The sequence below is a fragment of the Ambystoma mexicanum genome, chromosome 2p, assembly GCF_040938575.1.
Source record: "Ambystoma mexicanum isolate Mex_15411 chromosome 2p, UKY_AmexF1_1, whole genome shotgun sequence".
In the NCBI taxonomy this organism is placed as follows: Eukaryota; Metazoa; Chordata; class Amphibia; order Caudata; family Ambystomatidae; genus Ambystoma; species Ambystoma mexicanum.
The window spans coordinates 334,507,026-334,534,764 of record NC_090923.1 but is presented as its reverse complement, the minus strand read 5'-3'; the positions used below and the strand labels follow the sequence as shown (position 1 = coordinate 334,534,764).

The 27,739-nt window shown below is 46.5% G+C and overlaps 1 protein-coding gene across 3 annotated transcripts in view; it reads left to right on the top strand.

Moving 5' to 3' along the window:
* TASOR (transcription activation suppressor) overlaps positions 1–27,739 on the top strand; it is a 1,979,545-nt gene that overhangs the window by 1,455,324 nt on the left and 496,482 nt on the right. For all 3 annotated transcript variants that reach the window (XM_069643664.1, XM_069643665.1, XM_069643666.1), the window contains one exon: positions 23,150–24,072. In XM_069643664.1, the coding sequence (XP_069499765.1) occupies positions 23,150–24,072 (923 nt within the window). The remainder of the gene's footprint in view (positions 1–23,149; positions 24,073–27,739) is intronic.

Sequence of the window (27,739 nt, the reverse complement as noted above, 5' to 3'; positions counted from 1 at the left end):
TTCGGGTTCTAGATATCCTAATCCTGCAGGAGATCGTTTCCCTGCTGGAGAAAGGAGCAAAAGAAATTATACCTCAAACGGAAAGATAGCAGAGGTGGTTTTCCCTTTACTTCCTGGTGCCATGAATGAACGACCAATCTTAGACCTGAGGCGCTTCACCAAGTTCCTCAGGATGGTCAAATCCAAAATTGTATCACTCTCGTAGATCTTCTAGGCCCTAGAGCTCCTCGATTGTTTGGTGTCACTGGACCTCCAAGGCACTTACTTTCATGTAGCCATACATCCAAAGCTCAGGAGGTAGTTGAGGTTCATGATTGGCAGTTCTCACTACCAGTTTTGGGTTCTGATTTTTGGCTCCCTTCTGCCCTAAGGGTCTTCACCAAGTTGTTGTCAGTAGTGGCAGCCAGTCTAAAGAGTGGGGAGGATTCACACCTTACCTTACCTGCAAATTTGGCTGATCAGAACCTGCTCCCTGAAACAAGCTCAGGAATATCTCAACCGCACATGCGACTTCTTACAGAAAGTGGCCTTCTGCCACATTTTATCGAGGTCCCAATTGACAGCCTCACAAACGCTCCTGTTCTTAGGATCAGTTCTAGACTCCTCCTCAGTTAAAACCTTTTCTCTTGTGGTCACAGCTCTGCACATTCAGCAGATGGTCAGGAAATTCCAGAACGTCCACACATTGCCGGCCCTAGACTTCCTACAGTTGCTGGGTCTCATGGTGTCCTGCATTTTTCTGGTGCCAGAGGACTGAGAAAAAATGAAGTCACTTAAGTGGGCCCTCACATCTTAGTAGTCACTGTTCTGAGGCAACATGACACACCTCCTTCAGGTCCCGAGCAGGGTTGCACACGATCTCGTGTTGAGCCGGCAGAGAGCTTGATGGCAAAAGAACCTTTTGTCAACCGTGGCCAGAAATGCAGCTGTGGTTACGGACGCCTCCTTGAAGTGCTCGGGCGCACACATGAGCCACCTGATGTTGAGCAATTTCTGGTCCCCGGCAGAGACAAACCTCCACATAAACCTGTTGAAGCAGAGGGTTGTCAGACTGAAGCGGATGGCCTTTTTTGCCTATGTTACAGGGGAAGACTGTACAGATTACTACGCACAGAACAGTGGCCATGCGCTAGCTCAATGAGAGGTGGTGCTGTGTCTGAGAAACCAAACGGTGTCTCACCTTCTAGTTCCTGGGGATCTCTCAGGTGGCCAGGGCATGGCCATCACCTTTGGATCCAGACCCTGGGTGACGGGTCTTCAGGGAGTGGCGGTTGGGCAGCCAATGGTGAGACACGGTATTACCCCCCTTTTTTGTACAACAAACCCATCCTATTTTTAAGGATTTTCTGATGTCCCAAACCCCCGCCCATTTTCTACACAAACACTGGCCCAAGGAAGAGGACGACTGAGAGTAACAAGACTAACTCTTATACATCGCACTGGACATGTCAGACTAATCAGGTCAAGCACAGTCAGGCACTTGACTTTAAGTGCATACACCTGATTCCAATTAGCTCTCCTCACACGAATAAAAGGAAGAACCTAAAGACACACTCTGAGCAGGGTGGAGCACAAGTAAAAGGAGAACTTCCAGGGCGAAGGCGAACCTACTGGAGCAGAGCGACGGACCAAGGGATGAGAGCAGCGGGTTGAGAACCCGAGGAGTTCCCTACAGGAGGTAGTTGCCTCCAAAAGGCTGCAAAAGATACGGCGAGAATGCCAAATCCCAAAGCAGAAGACTGCATTGTTTTTCAAGGATGCCTCCCGGGTGAACGGCAGAGTTGAGGAGGCGAGGCCAAGCCAAGCCTGAGGTAATAATCTTTACTCGTGAATTGGAAAGTTGTAAAGAAAAGAAACACACACTCGGCCGTGAGTTGGCAAATGAACTGAGAGACCGATGTGTGTTAAGGAAAGATTGAAGTGGCAACATTATGTAGCAAGGGAAGGCTGCACACGTGTGGATGAGACGCGAGGAAAGTCAGACCTGTGAATAAACTTTGAAGCAAGGGCAGCTATTAAATCAGCGATACTGAGTAACGGAGTGGTCCGGCGAATGGAAGTAGCCTACTCGAATATCTGTGTGAAAGGTGCATTGTTTGTAGCGATAAAGTGAACAAACTGTAAAAGCGAAGTAAGCAAAATTGACCCCGAGAGAAGGGGAGAGTGAAATGCTGAAACATTGAGTTTTGAGTCAAAGTGGTCCTGCTGAGGTCTGTAAAGAAATTTGCGCTCATTCGAAAGTCTTCGACATCCGAAATCAATCTGAGCCCTGACTGTGGGAGACCTGAAGTGTAATAAACTTGGGGAAGGGAGCATCCCACCACCCCCTGCAAGTATTGAACTTTTTGTTGTTAAAGGTCTGAGCCCGATAGATCGGCGTGAACTTTGTTGAAATTTGTTTGAAATGCTGGAAAGAGAGACTTAAACGTGGAAGGCCAGGCGTGCCTCGATCCACATTTTGAACTGTTTGTGTTGAAACCCCGAGCCAGAGTGTCATCCTTCCTACGGGTACCGCCTTACTCTGTGCTGTCTGACGTGGGGAGAAGAGGTGATTCAGCCACATTTATTCTTTATTTTAACACTGATTTTCCTTTGCATACATATCTCCTTTATACACTTTCTGTACAAGAGAGAAGGCAGGCATGCTTTTTTAATATTTTTTTTTTTTGCATAGGCCATTTTGATTTGCTGGACTCAACTAGGACTGTTTGTTGATCATTTAATTGTCGAGACTACTCCCATCCTAGTTATAGGGCAAAGTAGGAGTTTTTCCAACCCCAGAAACTTTAATAAAGGTTTTACAAATTGTATCCTTTGTGCCAGTGTCATACTTGTGATACCATGCCTCCCCTACAAGGGTCATTGCCCCTGTACATTGAGTCAATGCAGCTCTGGTTTTAGGCATTACACATTGGGATCTCCTGGTCAGCAGTTCAACTACGCGGGATGGAGAACATGACAGTGGACACCCTTAGCAGGCAGGGCTCAGTCTCCCATGAGTAGCAGTAGCCAGGAAGTCATTTTGAAGATCTTCGCCTTCTGAGGATCTGCTCACATGATTTTATTTGCATCCATTTCCAACAGGAAGTGCATTCTGTTTTGCTCCAAGTAATTTCTCCTGAGCGTAGCATTTGGGGATGCGTTTTGTGGTGGACTGGAACCTTCCACCTCTCTAGGTGTACATGCCGATCCCCATCATCCTTCAAGTCTTCAGGAGTTTGAGGAGGTTCGGGACACCCATGATCCGGATTGCTCCGAGTTGTCCCTGGAGGATGTGGTACCAGGACATTCTGGACATGACATCTACTGGCCACATAGTCTTCCTCAGATGTTGGACCTACTCTTGCAAAGGAGGTCTGGTTCTCCACCAAGGTGGCCGCAACCTCAATCTTCATGTGTGGCTACTGATAGATTAAGAAACAGAGTCTGAGATGTCCCCAAAGATGTTAAGGAGGTTTTTCTCACTGTCAGGCGGCCAGCAACAACAGCTCTACACGGCTGCCAATGGAAGAAATGTTGCTACCGATGCAGACCCAAGGACATGGATCCTTTCCTGTGCAAAAGATAAATCATGCTCATGGTACGCCCTACCTTGCTTTCAAAGGTGGTATCCGAGTTTCACCTTGCTCATAAAATGTACTTGCCATTCTTCTACCCTCCCCTTCACCCTTCCAAAGAGGAGGAGAGGTTGGATAAGTTGTGTTTCAAGGAATCCTATGAATGATAAAGTCACCTCTTGGAATATCTTCAGTTTCCAAGTTTTATTTCATTCAACTACTAATATTCAGTTACAACATGTACAGCCACATTCGTCCTCCACCTTGACTTCTTCCTTCTCACTCTCCATTCTAGAACCTCCAGGCTCTCCTGCATCATGACCCCCTTCCAGCACATCCTCGCTTTTGCTACTCTACGCCGTCCATCGCTGGTCAACACACTAGTTTCTTGTGACTCTGATTACCTTAATGGGTTAACTGAAAACAGAATATGGCTTTTGCACATTTCCAGGCAGTTTTATCTGAACACAATCACCTACCTTGATCCCAACATAACCATTTCTCTGACACCATATCTTCTCTTCACTTGCTCTCACTATACCTCCGGTCTCCTCAGACTCACCCCTACATTATCAATACTCATCTCTCTCCATCAATTCCTCCATCCATACAGGGAACCTAATGTCCCTACGTCTTCCTCTCATTAACTCAGTGATTTATCCGCCATAGCGTGCTTCCTCACCTTGTGTGCACATATCATCTTCTCCATTTAATCATCAAGATCTAATTCCAACCCCCTCCACAATTCTATCATTCTCTTCACCACCTTGTATTTGCATTTTGTTTATTTGTATTTTGTTTATTTGTAGAGCGCACCAAGCTCTGAGGCATCTGGGCGCATTTCTTAGTGTTACACAGTTAAATTACATACATACCTTTCTTACAGATTACATAGGTTACTCATAGTGCATAGTTACATGAATACATAGTTACAAGGGGTAGCACAATTTTAGTAAGCAGGTGGAGACAAAAAACAGCGTTAGAGGTGAGCGTACTTGTTGGCCGAGAGAGGGCGAATTATTGCTCTTGCACTAGGAGCCAGTTTTTGACTTTGCTTCTGAAAGTGTGGTAGGAGGGTTCTATTGTTAGAGATGTGGGTAATGTGTTCACAGGGAAGCTGCTACCTCTGGCCTTCTGGAGCTTGAACCTTGGGATCTTAAGGCAGTGTGCTTGGGCAGCTCTAGCAGTGCAGTCAGAAGTGTTGCGTACAAATAGATTGGACACATCTTGGTGCAAGGTTCGCAAGGCACTTATGTGTGAGTGACAGGGATTTGAAGGCAATCCTTTGGTTGATCAATAGCCAGTGTAGGCTCTGTCTGGATTCTGAAATATGTTGGGCTCTGGGGATATTCATTGCTGCCCTAATGGCGTTATTTTGAAGGGCTTGCATCTTTTTAGTATTCCGTAGATTAGTCCCTAGATAAAGGGCGTTGCAATAGTCTAGTTTTGATAGGACTAATGCTCTGGCTATGGCAATGCAATTCTTTATGATTAAAAAGGGTCTGGATGCAGTGATTAGTTTGCATGTTTAGGCCGTTGAGGTTATTGCATTAATTTGTCTGGATGAGTTAAGGGTGGAGTCAATGTAGAGGCCAAGGGTTTACACATCCTTAGAGACCCTAATAGAATTGCCATCTATAGTGAGTTTGTATTGCGATCCTAGTAACAGTCGCTCTGTCTTATCATTGTTAAGACAGAGCCTGTGTTTCGCCATCCAGGCCTGTATGACCTGGTAAATGTGATTGAGTGCTTTGGAATCCGCATTATGGTCACCAGTGATGGGGATGAGTATTTGGGTGTCATCCGCATAATAAGTGTAGGTGACACCCAATTGGTCAAGATCATCGAAGAGAGGCTTTGTAAACACATTACATAGGGTCAGAGATATACACAAACCTTGAGGGACTCCACACATGACTGGTGCAGGCTCGGCAGAGGCTGATGGGGAGAAAACCCTCATTTATCTATTTGCTAGAAAAGACTGGATACACGTAGTGGCTTTGTCTGAGAAGTGTGCTGCAGAGATTAGATGGTTGTAAAGGACTTTGTGGTTTACCAAGTCGAATGCCACCAACCTTGTTGAATTCTTCCTGTAAGCACTGGCTTGTGGTGATACAACTGCGTTGTGATGTGCCCAAAACCTTTTTCAGCCACGAAAGTCACCATTTTACAGGACACATTGAGTCCCATTATCTGTTACAATCTCCTTTGGAATACCTTCCCTTTGAAATACCTCCTGTAGAAATATTATGACCATCTCTGTGTTAACTTCCCTGACAAACTTCGCCTCCGGCAAATGAGTATAGTAATCCACCAACACCAAAGCATACCTTTTCTCAGTTCTCAAATCATGAAATGGCCCTATTACATCCATGGCCACTCTTGACCAAAGCTCAGCTTGTAATTTAGGTGATGCCAATGGCGGAGTCCTAGTAATTAAAATCTTATCACTTTCATTATATTGACTGCATTCCCTGACACATCCCGATCTACTTCTGGCCAGCAAAGGTTTTATTGCACCAAACATTTGGTGTTTGTTACACCCGAATGACCAATATGATCACAAAAATGAGCATTTACCCAGTGGGCACCCAGAGCCCAGTGGTTAAATGGAACACCCTACTTCTTCACATGCACACTGCACCCGCCATCACCACTTTCAGAACCGCATCAAAACATACCTATTACACACACATAGCCATGTCCCCACCTCTCCCGCGATCACCTGTCTATCCTATGCTACCTTGAAAACATTTTGTATTGTCCGTTTCACTTGCCACCTTTTTTACATCTTTGAACCTTTTAAGTCCCTGTTGTCAGAATCCGCCTCTGTCCTCCTTGGCTTCCTACCTCAGATCTTTCAGGTTCTGCGCTAGCAAGCACGATCTGCTTGGGCAACATGTTGGGAAGTTAGGGATGGGGGTCTGAATCTGTGCACTTTGGCACCCTGGTTCTTCCTGCTTCGATGTCTGCTCCTTCAGCCTATCTCAGATTCGGTTCTTGGGACTTGCAATTCCGTGGACCATTTTACTTATATTTGATGCACCTGTCTCTGGGTAGGTGGTCTCCAGAGTGGCAATCTCATTTGGGTGTTTTCTCTCCACAATGACCATAGTCTGTGCGTGGGTGGGTCAGGGATCTAGGAACCCTGGTCTCCTTCCTGCTTCTAGTGCTCATTCGTCACCCCACAAGCCTGGTAGTACTTTTGAAGCCCTTTCGTTTTCCCTCTACTGATTGGAAAGAAAAAATCTTCCAAAGGTAAGAGCTCTACCGGAGAGAAGTCTCATGAAAGTCCCAAGAAACCTTCCAAGCAGACAAGATCCAGGAATAATTCCTGTCACTCTGTTTTGCCATGAAAGAATTTGAAGGAACAACACTAGTGTTCTTCATTTTCCGACTCCTATTCCAACAAGGTACGTGTTCCAGATAAGACCGCTCCGGCTGCCGAATGGGAATGGGAAAAGTTCCATCAAAAAATGATAGACGTGTTTTCGAAGTCTGCCCCTACTGGTCCCTCGAAAGAGCCGAATGAAGGCTAGCGATCCCACAACGTCTTCCAAGACCAGCAGGGACTCGTCAAAGGCTTTGACCCGTGCGCCCAAAAATCAGAGTCAAAAGACCTCAAGGATGCCGTCTCGAGTAGCATCGAAGGTGTCGAGCACAGAAACTTCATTGAAGCTAAAGGCTCCAGGGACGACTTTGTCGAAGGAGTCTGCGTCAAAGGGCCCTTGACGTCGACCTCGGACCCAATTGCACATTTTAAACCACAGTTTAAACAGGATTAGTTCAAGTCCTTTATTTATTTGTACCTTTGCGTCTATCTTTGAGGGAGACAAAGATGATGTCTTACGATTTGGGTATGAACGGTTTGGAACACCTAATGTTCCAGAGGAATTGATCTCTGATCAATCTCGTTTAGAGTATCTAACTGCTTGCCTTAAAGATGCCTTTGGTCTCGATACTTCCCATGAGGTGGATGTTGACACTCCTGATTTAAAGGCTCACCCTAATGCGGCATATAGAACTGTTGTGAACAGGGTGATAGAATATTTTGGTTGGGGGAGTCTGTCCCGCAAAGGACACAACTCAGGATGACCTTACAGATATCCTGGTCAGAGGTCTTCCAACGGAGCCTGTGCTAACTATCCACACAGCTCTGAAAAACCCAATTTTAGAAAATGTACAATAGCCCAACACCACTCCTGCTGTAAACAAGAAGTTGGTGAAAAAGTACAGGCCTTCATCAATTGACCTAGACTTTAGAAAGAAACTCCCTGCTCCAGCAAGTTTGGTGGTACAGGCAGCTACTTCACCTGAAGAGCCGCAGCTTAAACGACCATCCCAACAGATAGGGACGATAAAAAATATGATGCACTAGCCAAAAGGGTATTTTCTGCTGGAAGCATTGCACTGAAAGCCATTGATTAATCTTTTGCTTTGGTAAAGTATACATATACTCCGTGGAATGTGGTTTCCCAGGCTGCAGGAAACATTTCAGAGGGTGAGAGGAGGGATGGTTTAAATAAGATCAATGATGTCAAGGAGGCTTCCTGCCAGTCCTTCCAGTTAGGGCTTGGTGCATCATACTGCGCTAGTCGGTGTATGGGTTCCAGTGCAGTAATCCGATTTGTCTGGGGTTGCCTCTGATGTCCAATCAAGGCTACTGGACATGCCCTTTGATGGGTCCAATCTTTTTGGCTCAACAGCAAATTACAGCTTAGAGAAGTGACAAGCTTGGAAAGCTGCTGCAAAATCTTTGGGGGCGGCCATCCATCAGGCGCAACAACACCTGCCTTCGCAGAGGGCGTTCCTCTTGGTACTACTCTTTTGGCCAAAGCGTAAGAGACCCTGCTACCCAGATAGGACAAAGGAGATTCACATGGACCTCTTATCATGGAGGAAAGACTGCCCAGGTCGGCCACGTCCTCACTGCCCTCAGCCACAGCCCCAAAACCTCTCTGGTCACTTTGAGCTCAGGACTCCAGTGGAGGCAGATTGACCCAGCATCTGCAAGTAAGGACTTCAGATGCATGGGCCCTTCAGACAGTGGCTCAAGGGTACTGTCTCCCATTTCTAAAAACGACCTCCAGATTCTCCCCCTAGTGAGCAATCTCTTCGGGAACCAGATCCTCTCTTACTCTTAAGTCCTGTCCCCTTTCCTCCATCCTTGTGGGTGTCCCCCAACATGGAAAAATTGAGCTTCCCCTTTAAATGTAGTATAGCGCGTGGGGTGCGGCCTCAGTCATAGTAATGCTCTGCCTCACCTCAGCCCCTTTTTCCGCACGGACGATGCCGGACCTGGCCCCAGTGCAGAGACTTATTTAGCTTTCTGCTTGCTCCCCAGTTTGTTTTTTCTATCTTATTTAACTTCTCTTCAGTCCCCCTCCCCACCCCCCGGCAGAGGTCGGCCGCAGGAGGATTCACAAGATGTGCCTCATGCGACTGCTCCTTCCCGGGCCTCGGACTCCCATGCACTCTGCCTTGAGTGCTTGGGGGACGTCCATCTCTGGGACGCACGTTTGGCTTGCACCGCTCTCGGTCACAGGGCATTGAAAATGTGGTTGTCATGGTGAAGGGAGTTTTTCCACACTTCTCCTCTGCCCCACCTTAAGTATTTTGTCTCCAGGACCTCTCTTCAAGACAAGGTAGGCCCTCTGTTCAGCACGGCTCCACAGCGCAGTGACTCCTTCCCTGGGGTACCCACGGATCGGGGTTCCTCGTATGCAGGTACTTGCAGGCCAGAGGCCTTCCAGGCTACCGCCTTCCAAGCTGAGGGGCTTAGGAACCCCACCGGGCTGTCCTTGGAAGGGCGATCAAGTTCGTCGTCTCCTCCCCCTGGGGGTAAGGGATCGTCGAATGCTACCTCCAAGAGCTCGATCCAGCAAGGCTACTGGCATAGGTGCCGAGGGCGTTCAGCATACCAGATCTTGCTCCAAGGTTGAGTGTCAGGGCGTTACGACTACCGGCCAGCTAGCCGAGAGCTCATGCGCCTACCAGACTGATCTGAGGTCAACGCTCTGCTTCGGATGCAAGACCCAAGCTGCATCCTCCCGTGTCTGAGGCCTCTCGTGGCTCAGGGCCTCCATGCCCTTCGACCCAGGACGAGGCTCAAGGCTTCAAAATGGCTGAGAGGCACATGGCAGAGCCTGCCAGGCCGGCGGCCATCTTGGATCCAACTCTGTCCTGCCTGTGCTTTCGGCCATCGAATGGGCTTTACAAGAGGATCCAAGTCCCCTTCCCTCTGAAAGCAGCAGCGGATTGTACGCTGCAGGCATCTGGTCTCCCCAGGGATACAGCTACATGCCCCCGGCGCCTCATCGATTTGACCGGGAGTGGAGCCCCAGTGCCTCAGAGGACCAGGCTCTTAGGGACCCCTCATTTTGCAAGGACCGCTTCTTCGAGCGCAAACTCTTCCTCATGCGTTGCACTCAGATGTAGGGGCTCCAGAAGGATATAGTGAAGGACGGCATCCATCAGGTGGCTCCTTCCCTTACCCCTCCTATGGGTACTCCTCCTGTTCCTCCAGCGCTGCCGGTTCCAGTGCCAATCTCTCCCCCAGTTGTTCAGACGCCTCCACCTCCTCCTGTACCATCAACGCCTCCCCCTCAACAGCCGTTGGACCTGTCTTTGACGCCAGACTTAAGTGGGGGGCCCGGTCGGCACCTGTGTCCCAGGACCCCAATTCCCCTTGGTCTGTGAAAAAGAGGGGAGGGGACGATGAGGACGATGGCGCTCAGGACAATGTACCCTCGGTATCTATTAAGGCCTTTCAGGGCCTGGCAGGGTTCTTGGGGGTTCCTCTGCCCGAGGAAGCACCCCAGGAGTCGGGTGTGCTACCATAGGTCTTGGGTAAACACACCCCGATCCGGTCTGGCATCCCTCTCCAGAAGGATGTCCTGCAGGTGGCGCAAAAGGTCTGGGAGAATCCCAGGGCCAACGCTCAGATGAACAAGAAGTTGGACAGCAGGTTCAGGCTGATGGACGGGGAGACAATCCTCCGGGTCTCCCTTTTGCTGTCTCATTCTTCAGTGGACAGGGACCTGAAGTCTTTGGGAAAGCGCAGTTATTCCATCTCGGGACTGCATCTGCAGCAAGCCAACGCATGCGCCATCTTGGCTGCGTCCAACCAGAAGCTGTGGCGGGAGCTCTGGGAATTTTGACTCGACCTCCCTTCGGACAAACAAGCCTCCTTCAGGGCCGGTCTGGCAGATGCCCAGACAATTGCGCAGGACTTCATGGTGCCTTCGGTCTCCCACATTGACAGTCAGCAGATGGATGTGCCTTGGTGTCGAGATGGGAAGGACGGCGTGGATGGATGCCACTAAGTTTTAGTCTGACGTGCTGGAGCGGGTCCTGGATCTGGCCTTCGAGGGCATGGACCTATTTCAATCGTCAACCAATGATGAGTTGAAAAAGAAGGAAAACCTCCACTTAAACTGCCAAGTCCTTGGCCATCCTGACAGAATTCCTTCCCTCAGTCTCGGGCTCCAGCTTCAAGGGGTTCCGGGACTGCAGTTCATGTAGGCCTGAGAGGTTGCCCAGAAACAACAGAAGAAAGCAGCAGAGGACGTTGCATGCTTTTTTCCGCTCCCCCTCCTCTGACTCCAAAATGCAGTGACGTCAAGGTCGGGGAACACAGTTTGCTTGTGAAGGGCCGTTTGCCTCTGTTCGAGGAAACCTTGAAGCATCTTTTCAGCAACCCGTGGTCTCCATATGTTTCAGTCTTCCTTGGCCTCTACCATGATCTCCTCCTCTTCATCAGATTGGGTCCCCAGCACTTTCACGGAAGGTCCCTTCGCTCTTGGAGAGATGCAGGCGATAGAACAGGTTCCTCTTTCAGGCAGGGGCTCTGGGTACTATTCCAGGAATTTTGCGGTACCCAAGAACAACCAGTCTGGCCTCAGGGTTGTCCTGGACCTGTCATTTCTAAATCTGTCTTTACCGCTGGAACGCTTCAAGATGTTTACTCCCACGCACATAAGAGTCTCTGTGTGCAGGAGACTGGATGTGTTCCCTGGACCTCAAGGATGAATGCCTGCATGTGCCCATCTGCCAACCGCATCGAAGTTTTCTGCAGTTCACAATTGTCGTGCCACTTTCAGTACAAGGAGTGCACCTCCCCTTTTGGGGGGGGGGGGGTCACCCAAAGGGGTGGTGCACTCCTTGCAGAGATTGGCGGATATCCTTCCTCAACCTGAGAAAGTCGCAGTTGTGCCAATCTCGGGAACTGGTCTTCCTAGGGGTGCGTTAGAACAGTACCGTTCTGCAGTTGTTCCCTACGCCATAGAGGCTCCTGTACCTCTACAGGGCAGTGGGGCACTTTCTGGCCAACTCGACCACCTCAGCTTCGTGGTTCCAGCACATTCTGAGCCTGATGGCCACCTTCCTGTTTGCTGTCCAGCACGCTCCTCTCAAGATGAGGCATGTCCAGTGCCACCTTGCAGCCAAATGGGATCAGGAGACAGGGTCTCAGTCAGACAGCATCTCAATTCCACCGCTCCCACTGGTGGATGATGGACGACAATGTTTCAGTGGGAGCCCCTTTCACCCGACCGGAGCCTACCCTGGTGGTTTTGTTTGTTGGTGGCTGGTGGTGACAACAGACCCCTCTCTTTCGTGCTTGGGAGCTACTCTGGAAGGCTACATGATTCATTGGGCTTGGTCCTGGACAGTAGTCCTCCAGCATATCAATCTTCTCGAGCTCAGGGCAATGAGCCTGGCCCTCAAGGCTTTTTTGCCCCTCATCAGGGACCGGTCTGTTCTGTTCAGGACGGACAATTCTACTACAATGTTTTACCTGAACAAGCAGGGTGGCAGTCCACCTCGCTGGTTAGCGATGCAGACACAGACCTGCTGAACAGCCTGGGGTTCAACACCTACGAGTGGGAGTTGCATGCCAACTCCTTGGTTCCCCTGTTCCAGCGTTGCAGGAGGTTCTCGCGGACCTGGTCTGTTTGCATCCCCACCTGAATTTCAAGTGCCTTCTAGATCTGTTGGCAAGGCCGCAGGTGTTATACATTCCCGCCACCCCTCTGCTCCAATGGACCCTCCGCAAGTTCCGGGCATCGATGGGTTGCAGCCTCATCCTGATTGCTTCCCACTGGCCTTCCAGACCTAGGTATTCGGATGCAGTTGTGCTCCCAGGGTCCCGTGTGCCTTCCGATCTCCAGCAGGGGCTTCCTGATGTGGCAGGGCGGTGGAACATCCAGACCCGTTCCTGACCAGCTAAGGCTTCAGCATACCCAATTTTTGAATGACATCTGGGACGTAATTCAGCAAGCCAGGTGACCCTCGACGTGGACCCAGTATAATAGAAAATGGAATAGGTTCTGCCATTGGGCTCTTGACAAGGGTCTGGACCCGGTCACCTGTCCTCTGGATGACGTACTGGCTTTTTCAGCACACCCGCATCGTTGTGGAGTTCAGATGGAGACTTGCCGCACTTATTTGATGGCCATTGGGTCTTACAAGAAATTCCCTGGGCATGTTTTTTCGGTGGCCAACCCGGTTGTCTAGGCTTCTTCTGCCCGTGCATAGGCTGCATTCGGTCTGGGATCTCAATGTAGTTCTTGTAGATTTGTTTCGCAAGCCTTTCGAACCGGTGGCCTCTGTAGACATCTGCTTGGTGACAATAAAACAGTTTTACGGGTGGCTCTCACCTCTGCGCGCAGGCTCAGTGAGCTACAGGCATTGTCCTTGTGCGAGCCCTTCACCACGTTTCACAACGGCAAGGTCATCTTGCGCACTCACTCACTCAAACTTCTTGCCCAAGGTGGTCTCTCTATTACATCTGAATCAAGAGATCTGCCTGCCGGTGTTCTTCCCGAACCCGCAGTTTGGGGCAGAGAGGGCCCTGCATTCCTTGGACCTCCTGAGGGTCCTCAGGTCTTGTCTCTCTCAGACAAAATCCTGCAGGACGTCTAAGGCATTGTTTGTGACTCTTGTGGGCTCCTCCACCGGCTGTCAGGCTTCCAAGGGTTCCATTGCCACATGGATAGTTCAGGCCATTTTCGGAGGCATACATGGCCATGGGCAGACCTGTTCCTTAGGGGATTCAAGGCCACAGCCATCATGTTTCAGAGACATGCATTTTAGGATGTCATCAGCAAGGCGGCTACTTGGGCCACTCTGTCGGCCTTCTGTAAGCATTACTCAATGAACACCAGTTCCAGGCGCGATGCAGAGATGGGGCAGGCGGTTCTGAAAAATCTTTTTGCTTCGTCCTAGATATGAGGCAGGTTATCACAGCTCCACCCTATGTTCTTGTTTGGTGGAATCACCCACAAGGATGGAGGAAAGGGGACGAGACATATGATTGATTAAAGTTACTCACCGAAGTGACTAGAGTACTCATGGTCCATAGTCCCCTTTCCTCCATTAGTCCCCCCCGCCTTCCCCTGCTAGTATGCCAATGGCTAATAGGTAATAAGCATAGCCAGGTATCTAAGCCTCCGATGTATTCAAAGGGGACTGCGGTGAGGCGCCGGAGTGCAGTGCCTCGGTGGGGGGCGTTTCCACGCCCAAGGCCACGCCCCACACGCTATACTAAATTTAAAGGGGAGGCTCAATTTTTCACTGCAAAAGATTCTGGTACCGTCCCCATGTTGGGGTATGCCCACAAGGATGGAGGAAGGGGGACTATCCACTCTTAGTACTCTGATCACTATTGTGAGTAACTTTACTTTCTACAGGAGATTCTTTCCCTGTTGGAGAAAGATGCCATAGAAAGGGTACCTGTAGCGGAACAATATCGGGGTTGGTACTCCACCTATTTTCTGCTCCCCCAGAAATATGGAGGACTGCGACCCATCTTGGAACTGAGACGCTTGAACAAGTTCCTCAGGAAGGACAGATTTCAAGATGGTCACTATTTCTCAGATTCGCCAAGCTTTTCATCTCCAGGTTTAGATGGTCTCACTCGATCTTCAGAATGCTTGCCTTCATGTGCCTATACATCCCAAGAAAAGAAAGTACCTGAGATTCGCCATTGGAAGTTCTCACTTTGTTTCGACTGCTGCCTTTCGACCTGACCTCCGCCCTGAGGATCTACATTGAGTTGATGGCAGTGGTGGCTGTGAATCTCAGGAGGGGTGGGATTCACATCCTTCCCTACCTAGACGATTGGCTGATCAGAGCCTGTTCCCCCAACAGGCTCTGGAACATCTCAACAGCACCTGCCACTCTCTCCACAAACCTGGCTTCTCCCTCAACTTCAAGAAGTCCCAGGTAACACCTTTGCGAAAGCTTCAATTCATTGGAGCAGTCCTGGACTCTTCCTCGAGTAAGGCTTTGCCTCACGAGTTGAGGGCTCAACATCTACCAGCATTCGACTTTGAGGTCGCTGGGCCTTATGGAATCCTGCATTTTCCTGGTGCCAGACTGCTGCCTAAAGATGAGGTCCCTTCATTGGGCCCTCAGATCCCAATGTTCACAATTCTCAGGTGGGATGACGGACCGTCTTCAGGTCCCGAGCAAGGTCGCACAGAGATGATAGGGGAACCTTTTTGGCAACCCTGGCCGGAGATAACAGTAGTCACAGATTCTTCCTTGACCGGCTGGGGAGCTCACATGAGAGATCTTACCATCAGCGGAGTTTGGTCCGCCTCAGAATCCAGACTACACATAACCTTTCAGAGCAGAGCACAATCAGACTGGCGCTTATGGCCTTTTTACCATCCATACAGGGGAAGAATGTCCTGATAATGACGAACAATGCAGTGGACGTGCACTACCTCAACAAAAGAGGTGGTGTGGGTCACTGCCACTCTGCACGGAGGCAATGCAGCTCTGGTTGTGGGTGCTACAAAACAGGATTTCTGTCAGTTGGTCACCTAGCCGGAGAAGAGAACCTAACAGCAGACACTATGAGCAGGCAGAGCAGTCTCCCACGAGTGGGAGTTAGCTCAGGTCAGGAAGTCCTTATAGAGATCTTCACCCTTTGGGGAACCCCTCAAGTGGATCGGTTCGGGTCCAGTATCAAAGGGAAATGTGACCTATTCTGCTCCAGGGAATTTCTTCCGGGAGGAACTCTGAGGGACAAGTTTGTAGTGGACTGGGAATTTCCACTCCTGTACACGTTCCCACCAGTCCCCGCCACTCCTCATGTCATCAGGTGGTTCGGGAAGGCCATGATCCTAATTGCTCCTGATTGGGCCAGGAGGACGTGGTACCCGGACCTTCTAGACATGTTGATCTGCCCTGTTTTGTGTTCCCAGAGTGAACCTGCTCTTACAAGAGGGAGTCGGTCTTCTTCACCCTCAGAACTCTGAACCTTCACGCCTGGTTTCTGAGAGGTTAAGATACAAAGGTTGAGACCTCCTGGAAGACGTGATGGAGGGGTTTGTTTATTTATTGTGCATTTGTAAGGTGCTTATACAGCAAGTAAATTGTGTGTTGCTTTCGGCCAGAAGACCAGCAACAAAAGCAGAATACTGCTGCCGTTGGAACAGGTTTTTCCAGATGGAGTTGAGCTAAAGATATTGATCCTTTTACTTGCAATAGACCTGCATTGCTTGATTTTTGTTTTGCTGCTGCAGGTGGCTATCGTCAATGGTTACCTGGGGGCGTTGGCCATCTTTAAACGCATGCCAGAGCAAGGCTCTTACTTTAAGAGGCCAATTGTCATTTAGTACCTCAAGGGATTGACAAATACTTTCTCACCGGTCCCCTCTCTGATCCCGTCCTGGGATTTGAATCTGGTACTAACCTTCTTAATGGGAGCTTAACTTGTCCACTCAGGTTACTCTTGAAAACAATCTTTTGTTATGTAAACCTCCTTTTACTATATTTTCTAAGGAGAAGATAGACTTGAGCATTCACCCCTCCTTCCTTGCCAATGTGGTGTCTGAATTCCATGTGACACAGAAAATAACACTACCAGCTTTCTGTCCACTTTCTCACCCTTCTAAGGATGAAGAGTGGCTTCATATGCTAAACTCAAAAAGTGCTCTTAGCCTCTACATTTCTCGGATGGAAAATGTCCGGAAAGATGACCAACTATGTATTGGTTAAAAAGGGCACAAGCTAGGCGTAGCCGTGACACAACAAACGTTATCCGGTTGAATGTGCATTTCGAAGTGCTAGATTGCAGGAAAGGATGTCCCTGAAAACCTATTCCACCAGAGGAGTGGCTACCACTTCTGCTCATCAAAGAGGTGTTCCACACAGGACATGGGTAATGCTGCTACCTGCTCATTACTACACACTCAGCATTATTGATTAGACACTGTCGAGTCAGGACGCTCGATTTGGAAGAGAGATTCTGCACAACGTCAATCTGTGACAAAAAGTCACTTTTTCCCTTCGATTTCCAAAATGGCTATGAGAGTCTTTCAAAGAGAAAGAATCCGTGGGCGGACACAATCAATTAGAAGAACAAATTACTTGCCCCATGTAATGTTCTTTCTACTGGATGTTCCTCCCACAGATTACTCATCAGTCTCCTCCCCCCCCCCCAGCCTACCCCTCTGACAGTCGGTGCATTTTTTAATGTTCCTTTTTTTCCAAAGCCCATGTGGGTTATATAATCCTCAAGTTGGCTGTGCAGAAAGGGGGAAACACTTAAGTTCAAGGGAGGCAACAGGCGCAGTGCATGCTTTTTATACTACCATCGACTTCACGTCCGGCCGCAGGAATGGTAACTATCGAGGGACATCGACTCGATGCTGCACAGCACCCTCTGCTGTCGAAAGATTTTCAGAGACTCCAAAACAGGAAATGGATATATCAAAGATGAGGAATCTGTGGGAGGAACATCAAGTAGAAAGAACATTACCACGGGTAAGTTATTTGTTGTTCTTTGCATATTGTGGAATCTATTTTGGCATTCATTGTAACTTTGGCAGTGAGGGTAAAAACATTGACATTTTTCAATAAAAGTGTAGGTAAATTGTACATTTTGTATGTGTAAATAGATCCAAGTTCAAACATTGCAGCTCAGCAGTTGAGTTATCGTTAACATAACATAGACCAATGTTCAAATCGTTTAACATAGCCTCATACCAAGTGCAGAATACATTAAAGTATCCATCATAACTTGATGCATTTCAGTTCCTTGACCATCTTTTGAAGTATGTGAGGCTAAAGAGTAACAGTAATGCCATAACTAGTGCACTTAGAAAATCACAAAGCTCGCCCCTCTCAGATAATATATTGATAATACGTTTTAGACTTCATCAACAAAAAGATGCATTTCAAACAGGTTGGCCACCCTGGAAGAGAAGACAAGGAAACTCCTATCATAACTGCCTCATTCAGATCAATGAGGGTGAACTCATTCTCACAAATCTATTAAGTAGCTAAACCACAATTACCAGCCCATGAATCTCCACTACAGGGCTTGTCAGTATTTACAGACTGCAAAAGACAGGCACAAGTGACAATTGCTCACTAATCATTGAAACATCTACACCCAAATAATGAACTTAAAGTATAACTATGACATTTTCTGTCTCTTCTTACCAGTATACATAATTCCGTCTGAGCGAGCAGACACTGTTAAAGGCAAAAACATACTCGCCATTAACCAGTTAATTTATGGTACTTTCCCATAAATTATAGAGACAACGGGATGTATGTGGAAGTTGCTCTAGGGCTATATTAAACACTACATTATTGTGCTCGTTATGTTGGTGTTATTATTAATACAAGTACAATTGGGATACATGGATCAATGATTTAGTAACTGGAATTTTGGGGGTGCTATGCTTGTATTCATTTGCAGGCCTACAAATTTGAGAGACTGCAGCGGTAACGTGCCCTAGCTGTGTTGGGCATAACCTATAAATGAATACTGGTGAATAAAGTAGGTGATGTCCATATACCTGCATACGTAACTCAGATGAACCAGTTGCCTAAGGATTCAAGTTTGAAAATAAGAACACTACTGAAGACTTACTGTGAATGGTACCGACAGGTCATGAACTTTAAAGAAGGCTCAGGATTTAATTTTGGTGTCAACATTATGGGAAATAACGTTTGTATTACAACAGGTCTCTTCATAATATAAGTTGGGGCAGACCCAGGGATGATACAGCTTTTGAATTTGAAGGAGACTCAATGGCTAGCATATTTACATGCAACTACTCTATGTGAAGATGTTGTTTGTAGAGGTTTGTGGATGCTTCACTGTGAGATCTTGTTTGGTGTTTAGTTGATAGTAATTTGGGGAATGTGGTTAATACACTAATAGCTAATCCTTTATGAGAGGAAATCCTTATGTGAGACATGGTTAGGATGGGCATTGGTATCTGGCGGGATATGGTTCCGAATGCATTGTATATTGGGGAGATTTTTTCTCAATATCTGGAATTTCACTCCAGACTACCAAATTGTCAATATATTGTATTTCTTTTCTGTCTTTGTTTTGTGTTCTGTTTATTTGTGTTGTCTATGTTTGGAAATCCCAACTAATAGTTCAATTGTAGCTCGGAATAATGATATAGTGAACATTATTGTTGCTCACTTGTGTGGAGTTTATATGAAGGAATCAATTAACATTATAGAATTAAATAAAAGATGCTATGGCAGTGAAGAACTATGTTATCAGTTTAATAGGAAATGAGTGCACTGACAACAATAACTTGTAATGTAAAAGGTCTTAATTGCCCCCTAAAGAGGAGAACATTGATGGCAAGGATATGGAGGGCAAAAGCAGATGTAGTGTTTCTGCAGGAAACGTTCTTAATTGATGAGGTCAAGCAATTTCTAATCAACTCAAGGTATCATCGGGAATTGTCCAATTGTTTTTCAACAAGATCTAGAGGAGTTAGTATTTTATTTAGGAATGATATGAAATTTAGTGTTGATAAAGTGACAATGGATGGTGAGGGCGGAATGATTTTGGCGGATATTCAATACAGTGGGAGGACAATCAAATTGGGGTGTGTTTATGGCCAATGCTCAGCAGGGAAGGTCTTTTTTGATGGAATCACTCGACTACTGCATGAAATGCATGGGGAAATTGTCAATTTAGAAGGTGACTTGACTGTGTTCTTGATTACAAAATGTACCGAACTATCCAATGCAGGTGCACACATTTTGGAGTGTGTAAAAAGTTTGAGCTTTTCCTCCGAACATTTGACTTATTAGACATATGGAGGGTCATGCAGAAAAATTATTTATTCAGATTGTTGAGGATGAACATGGCCATTTGATGTTGAGAAATGTTGATATATGTAGACGTTTTTAAACTTCCTATGAAACATATACAGAAGACGTATTTCCCTCACATTATGATGTAGAGGAATCTTTTGATGCTATGAATGTCGCTAAGCTGACATCAGAAGATGGCATGTCTTTGGACGTTGGAATTGAGGTTGGGGAAGTTTTGATGGCAATTGAAAGCTTAAGGTTGGAAAATCCTCAGGAATTGATGGCCTACCTATAGAGTTCTATAAAACATTTACTGCATTTTTCGCTCCCATATTGAGCGAATTGTCTAATTTTTGTATACAAGAGGGAGAGATATGTCCATCAATGAGAGAAGCTACGATCACACTGATTCCAAAGGAAGGGAGGGTTCACAAGAAATGTGGTATATACAGGCCCATGTCCTTACTGAATGTAGATGTGACAATAATTGCTAAAATATTGGCAAATAGATTGGTAAAATGTATTGGTAAAATCATTCATGTATCACAAGTAGGATTTATGAGGTATTTGGATACAATAATATAAGAACCATCATTGACATAATGAGTTTACGCCAAAATGAACTCTCAATACAGCATTAGTTTTCATGGACGCAGAGAAAGTGTTTGCCAGCGTAAATTGGACCTTTTTAAAGTTTACGGTGCAAAGGATGGGATTTGGAAATGGCTTCCTTAGGGCAGTCAGTTGTCTTCAGAATACAGCAAGAGCATGCGTTTGGGTGAATAATTAACTGTCTGACTCATTCATTCTTACAAGAGGAACAAGGCACGGTTGTCCCTTATCGCCCTTTTTGTTTAATATTGCTTTAGAGCCATTGGTCACTTACATACGCTATGAACAAGGAATCAGGGGTTTGAAATTTTGACTCAAGGAGATCAAGGTGCTTTCTTGTGCAGATGATATGGTGGTTGCCCTTCCTAACCCAGGGGGAGGTAGTACAATCTTGAAAGGATAGGTAGGCTCCCAGGGCACAAATTCACTTGGGACAAGACAGAGGTGATTCCACTTTCTATGACTTGCTGGAGACGGAATTTTGCTGATTGGAATTTCAACTGGTCTGACTCTCATGTGAAATACTTAGGAAGCTCTCCAATTAAAGATGTGAAGAAGGTGGGGGAGTTCAATGTGAAAAAATTAGTAGAGAATTTAAAGAGGGACATAAGGAAGTGGGAACGGTTGACCCTGGGTTCTGGGCAAAGATGAACGCGATTAAGATGTCCCTCTTGCCAAAAGTACTCTGTTATGCAATCTTTACCACTGACCTTATAAAAAAAATAAGAATGATGGGCTGAATTTTCCAGGCATTCTTATGGGGTGAAAATAAAAGACAGAATATTCCAACATTCATCGTACTACGTAGTACAAAGGAGGGGGGTTTTGGTTATCCAGTCCTTGAGAAATATTATAGAGGATTCATATTGAAGAAAGCACTTTATGTATTACCAGAGAATGGGCATGAGCCAGTTTGGCTATCGATTGAAGGGATAGGTTACCTCTATTCAAGTTGAATAACATTTATTCAATGGGGTAAATACCTCGAGCAATTGGTAAGCTGCCATCTACTGCTGTGACTAGGAAACACTTATTTGGTGGTTGATTCATTTTAATATAAACCTATATTTACACTATAAGGACTCTATTTGGTACAATCCTGGTCTGCAGATTGCTAATAAGATCCTAAACTGGCAGAGCTGTAGCTCAAAGGGGATTTTAAGCATAGGAGATATAGTACGGGATGGGCAGATATTACCATTTGAGGAATTGCAGAAGGTATTTGGTCTGAGTGATGGGGAGAGAAGAAGGCTTAGATAACTTGAATCCCTCCTGATACAGAAACTAAGTATGTTATCCATGGAGTTAGGGAATCGGCACGTTGTTCTATTTTTCTACTTCAGCGTGTATGGTATCCACTTACTTAAATCTAATGCTAGTGAGTCGTTCTGTTGCTGAATCTTGAAGAACGTTGATGGAGAAGTGGGAGGAGGAACTGGGATGTAGAATTACAGATAGTGAATGGGGACAAATGTGACATGTGGGTTATTAAAGTAAGTTGGACCTTAAGTTGAGAATTATACATCAAAAAACTTTAGGGCGTCTGTATTGGATGCTAGTGCGCATGTGTAGTTTGGGTCTGATTGACAAGGATGTATTCTGGGGATGTGGAAGGGTGAGGGGCACACTTATTCATATGTACGGAACTGTCCTAGGTCATCAACGTTTTGGAGGGATGTGCTAGACCAATTAGACACAATATTATCAATTAGCATTCCCAGGATGCCTCTGCAAGTTCTATTGTTTTCAAGTAAGGGGCACTGTGAAATTGCTCGGCAATATAGTCAATGGAATGGCAAAGTGTTAGTGATGGCAGCAAAACAGATACTGAGAGTGTGGCAGACCAAGAAAAAACCACATGTTGAGAATTGGGTGAATGATGTGCTGTTATCTAAGTTTGAGAGAGTTATGTTTCAGATGCAACTATGTTTATGGAAAAGTAGAACTTTGTTCTGATCCACGTAATGTACACTTGATTCAGTGAGGTTAATATTTGACTTGATATAGTTGCGTTAGTAGAATGTTATGACTTAATGATTATATTGTTTAAGTGTTCACTGCTAAAATCTTTTATTTTTTGTCTCAAAACATTAAATAAAGAGTTTAAATAAAAGAAAGTTGCTCAACGTAGTGTCTGCTTAACTCCTAGTCCAAAGTGCTGTTTTCTCCATATGCCACGGCCTCCGTCCCTTGATAAGATCACACGTGAGTCACCTGCCTAACACAGGGACAATTGGGACTTGCTGATGTTGCCTGTGGGAAATTCCGCCCTTAAATGTGGAGGATTGTTTTCTTTCCAATGTACCAGCCCCATTCCCCATGGGATGCACACTCCTAAAGTATGCAACACAGGGGACTATAGACTGAGTACTACAGTCACTACGGTGAGTAATATAGTATAGTATAATAATGGTACCTGTCCGTTTATTGTGTTTTTTTTAATATTTTTTTTTATTTTATTTTTGTAGGCTTAGCATGGTGCATTGAGATGAAAGGAATAAGAGTGGAAGAGAATTGGGCAACATGCATCGAGGGCTGTAGGCAGGCGGGGGAAGAAAGTAGAGAGGGAAAACCATTAAAAAAGCGGGAATGCCGAGAGGAGGAGCCGCACAGAAGACTAGAGGTGGGGGGAGAGGAAAACTGAATTAAGTCAGGCAGAAGCAGGCCAATAGCAGAGATCAAGTCCATAAACAGTGAACACCTGGCAAATGGTGCGAATTACGGGCCATATAATGCCAGTACCCGACAATGGTTAGACGCTTTCTATACATATTTCAGAACTGTTAGCAATGCCAAGCATTGTTTTTGAAAGCCATATCTGAATCAACATTGGCTTTACAAATGTACTACCGGTTGCTCCATGAAAATAATAAAATCTTCTCTTACAGGTATGAAATCTTCAGAAGACCTTGCTTATTTGCCACCTGCTGATGTCCTTCCCAATGATCCCCGTATTGTCACAAGACTCAGGAATGCAGATTATGATCTTCCATACTCGACTGTTTTGGATTTGCAGAGAACAAAACGAAATGATTTTTTCACTGTTAAAGAGGAAGATGAAGGTTTAATTGCAGAAGAACACCATATGTTTAGTTATAAACATTTGCATAGTGGAATAATAGAAACCACCGTATTGGATGAATACAGTCATTTTTCAAGAAGGATACAACAGCTTTTAAAAGAACATAATATTGACTATATCAGCAAGACGTACACTCCTATTTTATCAACACATGCGCGAGTGGCAAAACTGTCTCAGCGTTTGCATTCTCAAACTTCCGAAATCTGTGTTCAGCATTATGTCGATGCCCTCCGGGTGAAGCTCAACAACATTGTAACTTCCTTTTCTACCTGCCATTTACAAACTCGTGTTAACAATTCACTGGCTGTCTTAGAAGATGACTCGGTCATTGAGAGCATGTTAATCATCCCAGTCCCTGAGGCTAGGAAAGGTGTCTCGAGCAGTGTTAAGGATGAACTTGAATCAAAATATGCTGACTGCAGTGAACAGTACTTTTCAAGGCTCCCTGAATATTATAGAACAGATAAAGTTTTGGATGCCCGAGATACAGTATTGCCATTGGCTCAAACAGCGCCGACAGATGGCCAGCAACAGCCGCCACAGACCGCTGGAAATCTGTCTTCCAACATAACTATTTCAGCAACACAACCGGCCCTGTCAGATTTTATTAACCAGTTAAAACCGGAAGTGTTTAACAGTTTGGTAAAAATTATTAAAGATGTTCAGAAAAACACTGTCAAATTCTATATCCACACAGAAGAGGAAAACACAGTTTGCCGAGAAATTAAGGTATTGCCACTTATTTTTCGAAATTACAATTTTTCCATATAAACGTTGGTTAAATGTGCTCTGAATAAGTGAGGTCATTAATGTTACCCGAATCATGGACTAAACAATTTGTTGCGTTCTATTGTCAGTTATTTGAGAATTATATGGGGTTGATTACCAGCTAAGCATTAAAATAGTGATTGTTCAGGATGTGCACTTAGATTTTTTAATATTTTATTAGAAGCTTTACTGATCAGTTGCTATGAGCTCAGTTGCTAGAATTGCCAATGTTTCTCCCTCACTGTTCTTTTTGGTACATCCTTATTGTGATGTTTAGCCCCTGTTCAAAGGGCTGCAATGGGGGTATTGGCCCAGAAGCCCAAGTTAACGGGCCGAGCAAAGGGAGGGCCATTAACGAGTGCTCGGGCCATTGACCCCCTCGTGTCCAGTTCAATGACTGAAAATACTGTCTTTAGATGGCCACCATGGAAAGGGAAGGGCGATGCTCCATACAGAGCCCCTCTTCCCTTTCCATGGCAGCCATAAAGCTGGGAAGCTGCTGCAGCGGCCTGTGCCGCTGCGACACGCAGGTAAGTGGGGTTGTGGAGGGGCGTGGGAAATGGACACAAAAAAATAGGACAGAGGGGGATATGGCGGTCAGGGTAACCAGCGTCATCCAGTTTAGAATGTGGGCTGAGATTGTAGGTATCAGCCCTGCATTCCTAGCCACATGATTAGCACCCTGGCGGGGGAGCCTGCCAATGTTTCGCTTCTTGCAACTTTTCTTCATCTTGAATCTCTGCTGAGCTTTATAATTCTGCTAATGTTACGTTTCTCCCTTAAACAGTGACCACCTTTGAGGTTCCGTTAATTTCTCAAAGGGCGAGTCCTCAAAGTAATAATATTAGTGTTTCCTAAAGAAATGTGTGTGCGCTGTTTTGTAACTCTACTAATGAATATTTCTAATGGACTCCTTTCTTTCAAGGATGCCTCGTCTACATCTATATATTTCACAGGGCCAACTGATCTTTGTAAAATTCTGCCACCAGGGGGCAAGGCTCGGCTCAACGTTTGCTCTGCGCGACACACCTATGTGCGCCACGCCAGACAGTACACCAGGGCCAGAATATATAAAGCCGCATACCAGTTTGGTGACTTCATTTCCTTTTTTCTGCACACTCTGCTTGCTCTAGGAACAACACTCTTTATTCGTATTTGCTTTACCAAATGTTTGGTTCTGCATCTCGATTTGGTCGTGATGACGATTCAACTTGCTCCGAAAGGAAAAAGGTGATTGGTGGACTTGTACGAGGTCGGCACGCGCGGACAGCAACACTGAGGAACGGTCCCCTCTCTGAAAGGTCAAAAGATGAAGAAACACTGTAAATGTTTGAAATTCCCTGGTGGTTCTTCTTGGCATTCTTCGTCTTTGACGAAGTGTAGCTACAACTCCAAGAATGACCTCAGGGAAGAGGCCCCTCAGGTTTTTCACACCCAGTCCTCTATCCCAGAGGAATGGGAGACATTCTGGATGAATAAGCAAGACATCTTCCACAATGCCCTGAGCTTACGGCTCCAGCCACAACATCAGCAGTCATGGAATCATTGACAACGCTTCGGCCAAGTACATGGGTCCCACCGCATTTTGGAAGCACCAGCCGTTGATCCCCTTACTTCTGATCTCTGTCCAGTGGTAGCGTAGACGCCAGAGTCGCGAAAGAGTTCCTCCCGTTCCTCAGAAGGGCATATATGTCCCAATTAGAGGACATTTATGATGAGGAAAGGGATCCTGTCCCTTTTCCCGCCCTTCCACCCCAGAGAAGTGAGAGACTTCGTGGAAGTTCTTGGGAAACGAGGTGACTTGGTGGACCTAGTGGCTGATTGCAGGAGGCAAGTTGCCTTGACACTTCTCCAGAGGTAGACATGGGACCTGCTGTCACAGGCAGCTTTTCAGCACCTGTTGGCAAATGTGGTTCACAAAGCTGCAGACTTTATTCTATTCTATAGATTTTTTTATATTTCGCCAACACGCCTGCAGGCCTCCGGGCGCTCATGAGACTTACAACAAGGAACATTCAAAGAGGAAAATGGGGACTGTTCTCAAATTCTCAGTCATTTCTTTTGTCAAACAGATATGTCTTCAGACCCTTATTGCCTTTCAGTCGGGCAGTAGAGAGGCCAGTATGGAACTGTGGACCAAACCAGGTTCAATTCTCAGGGTGAACTGCAACTTAACCAAGAAGCACAGCTCTGCTCATTCTGACCCCATGTTTCTTCCTGCCCATGCTTTCCCAGAGAATGAAGTGGTGAGAGCCACTACGGCGAAGCTTAAAAACCACATCTTTTCTGTCTCTACCCCCTAACAGGTTGAGCAAAAGATTGGACACATTGGATCGGAAGATATTTGGCTCTGCGATGCCTTGGTCTTCGATGTGTCAACAACTCTTGCGCTTTATCCAGGTTTTTCTTTGGCTTGTTGTCGGTTATGGCCGAGGTGTCTGAGCACATTTGCCAAGGGAAGATACGGGATGGCTTTGATGCCTTCATCAAGGACGGCAAGGAAGACTCCAGCCAGATTCTAAAGATTGGCCTGGAGACTGCAGACTGCGTCGCAAAACCGATGGCCACCAGCATATCTTGTGAAGGTTTTCTTGGGTAAGGATGTCCGGATTTGCTACTGATGTTCAAGAGAAACTTCTGGACATGCTCTTCTATGGCATGAACTTGTTGGGCGCTAAGGCCCACGTGTCACTCCAGAAATTACAAGCCACAAGGGATATCGCCAAGTCGCTGGAGCTAGCAGTTGCAACAGCAACCATCGGGCATGGGTGGGCAGGGAGAGGGTTTGTTGACCCTTTGACACTTATGCTCAGACCGGTAGAGGCCAAGCACCATTGGGCCGGCAAGGGTAGCATCGTCCCTACAGGTGTATGGGCCATGGTGCACCTAGACAAGGCTCTTCCACCACCACTGTGCCCACCGCAACCCCTGGCACGAAGCCTCTCTGAATTGGGCTTCTGCCATCGTTCTCCTGTGGGATGCAGAATATCCCTGTTTGGCGAGGAATGGAGAAATATCACCTTGCACGTCTGAGCCTTGCAGGTCATCCAGCAGGGATACAGCCTCCCTCTTGCTTCTCATCCTCCAGACCATCCCCATGCCACCAACCTGAACTTGTCCTTGCACAAGAACAAGTTCAGAAGCCACAGATCCAAGGATGGGTCTCAGACCTCAATCCTTCTGCCCCAGAAAGTATGTCAGGTACGAAAGCCTGTTTCGTTCCAAGCAGAGTACCATCTCTATGGCCCTTTTTGCCAGAAGCTAACCGATCTCCAGTAGGAGCGGTTCTGCCGGTAAGGGGGAGGACTGTGGTCTGAGACCCATCCTGGATCTTCGACAAGAAGCGCAGGAAGTACCTGAGATTCAATGTTGGGAACTGTCTTTTCCAGTTCAAAGTCCTTCCTTTTGACCTTTCTTCTGCACCCATGGTTTTCACCAAGCTGCTGGCAGTAGTGGTGGCTCGACCTTGAGATGGAAGGTCTTCATGTTTTTCCTTACCTGGGCCACTGGTCGGATCCTGCTCACCAGATCTAGCGTTAGCACACGTGTCCCGTAGGTGCAGCCTATTGCAAAGTTTGGGCTTCCCCCTGAACTTCAAGGTTCAGTCCCTCCAATTTATCGGTGCAGT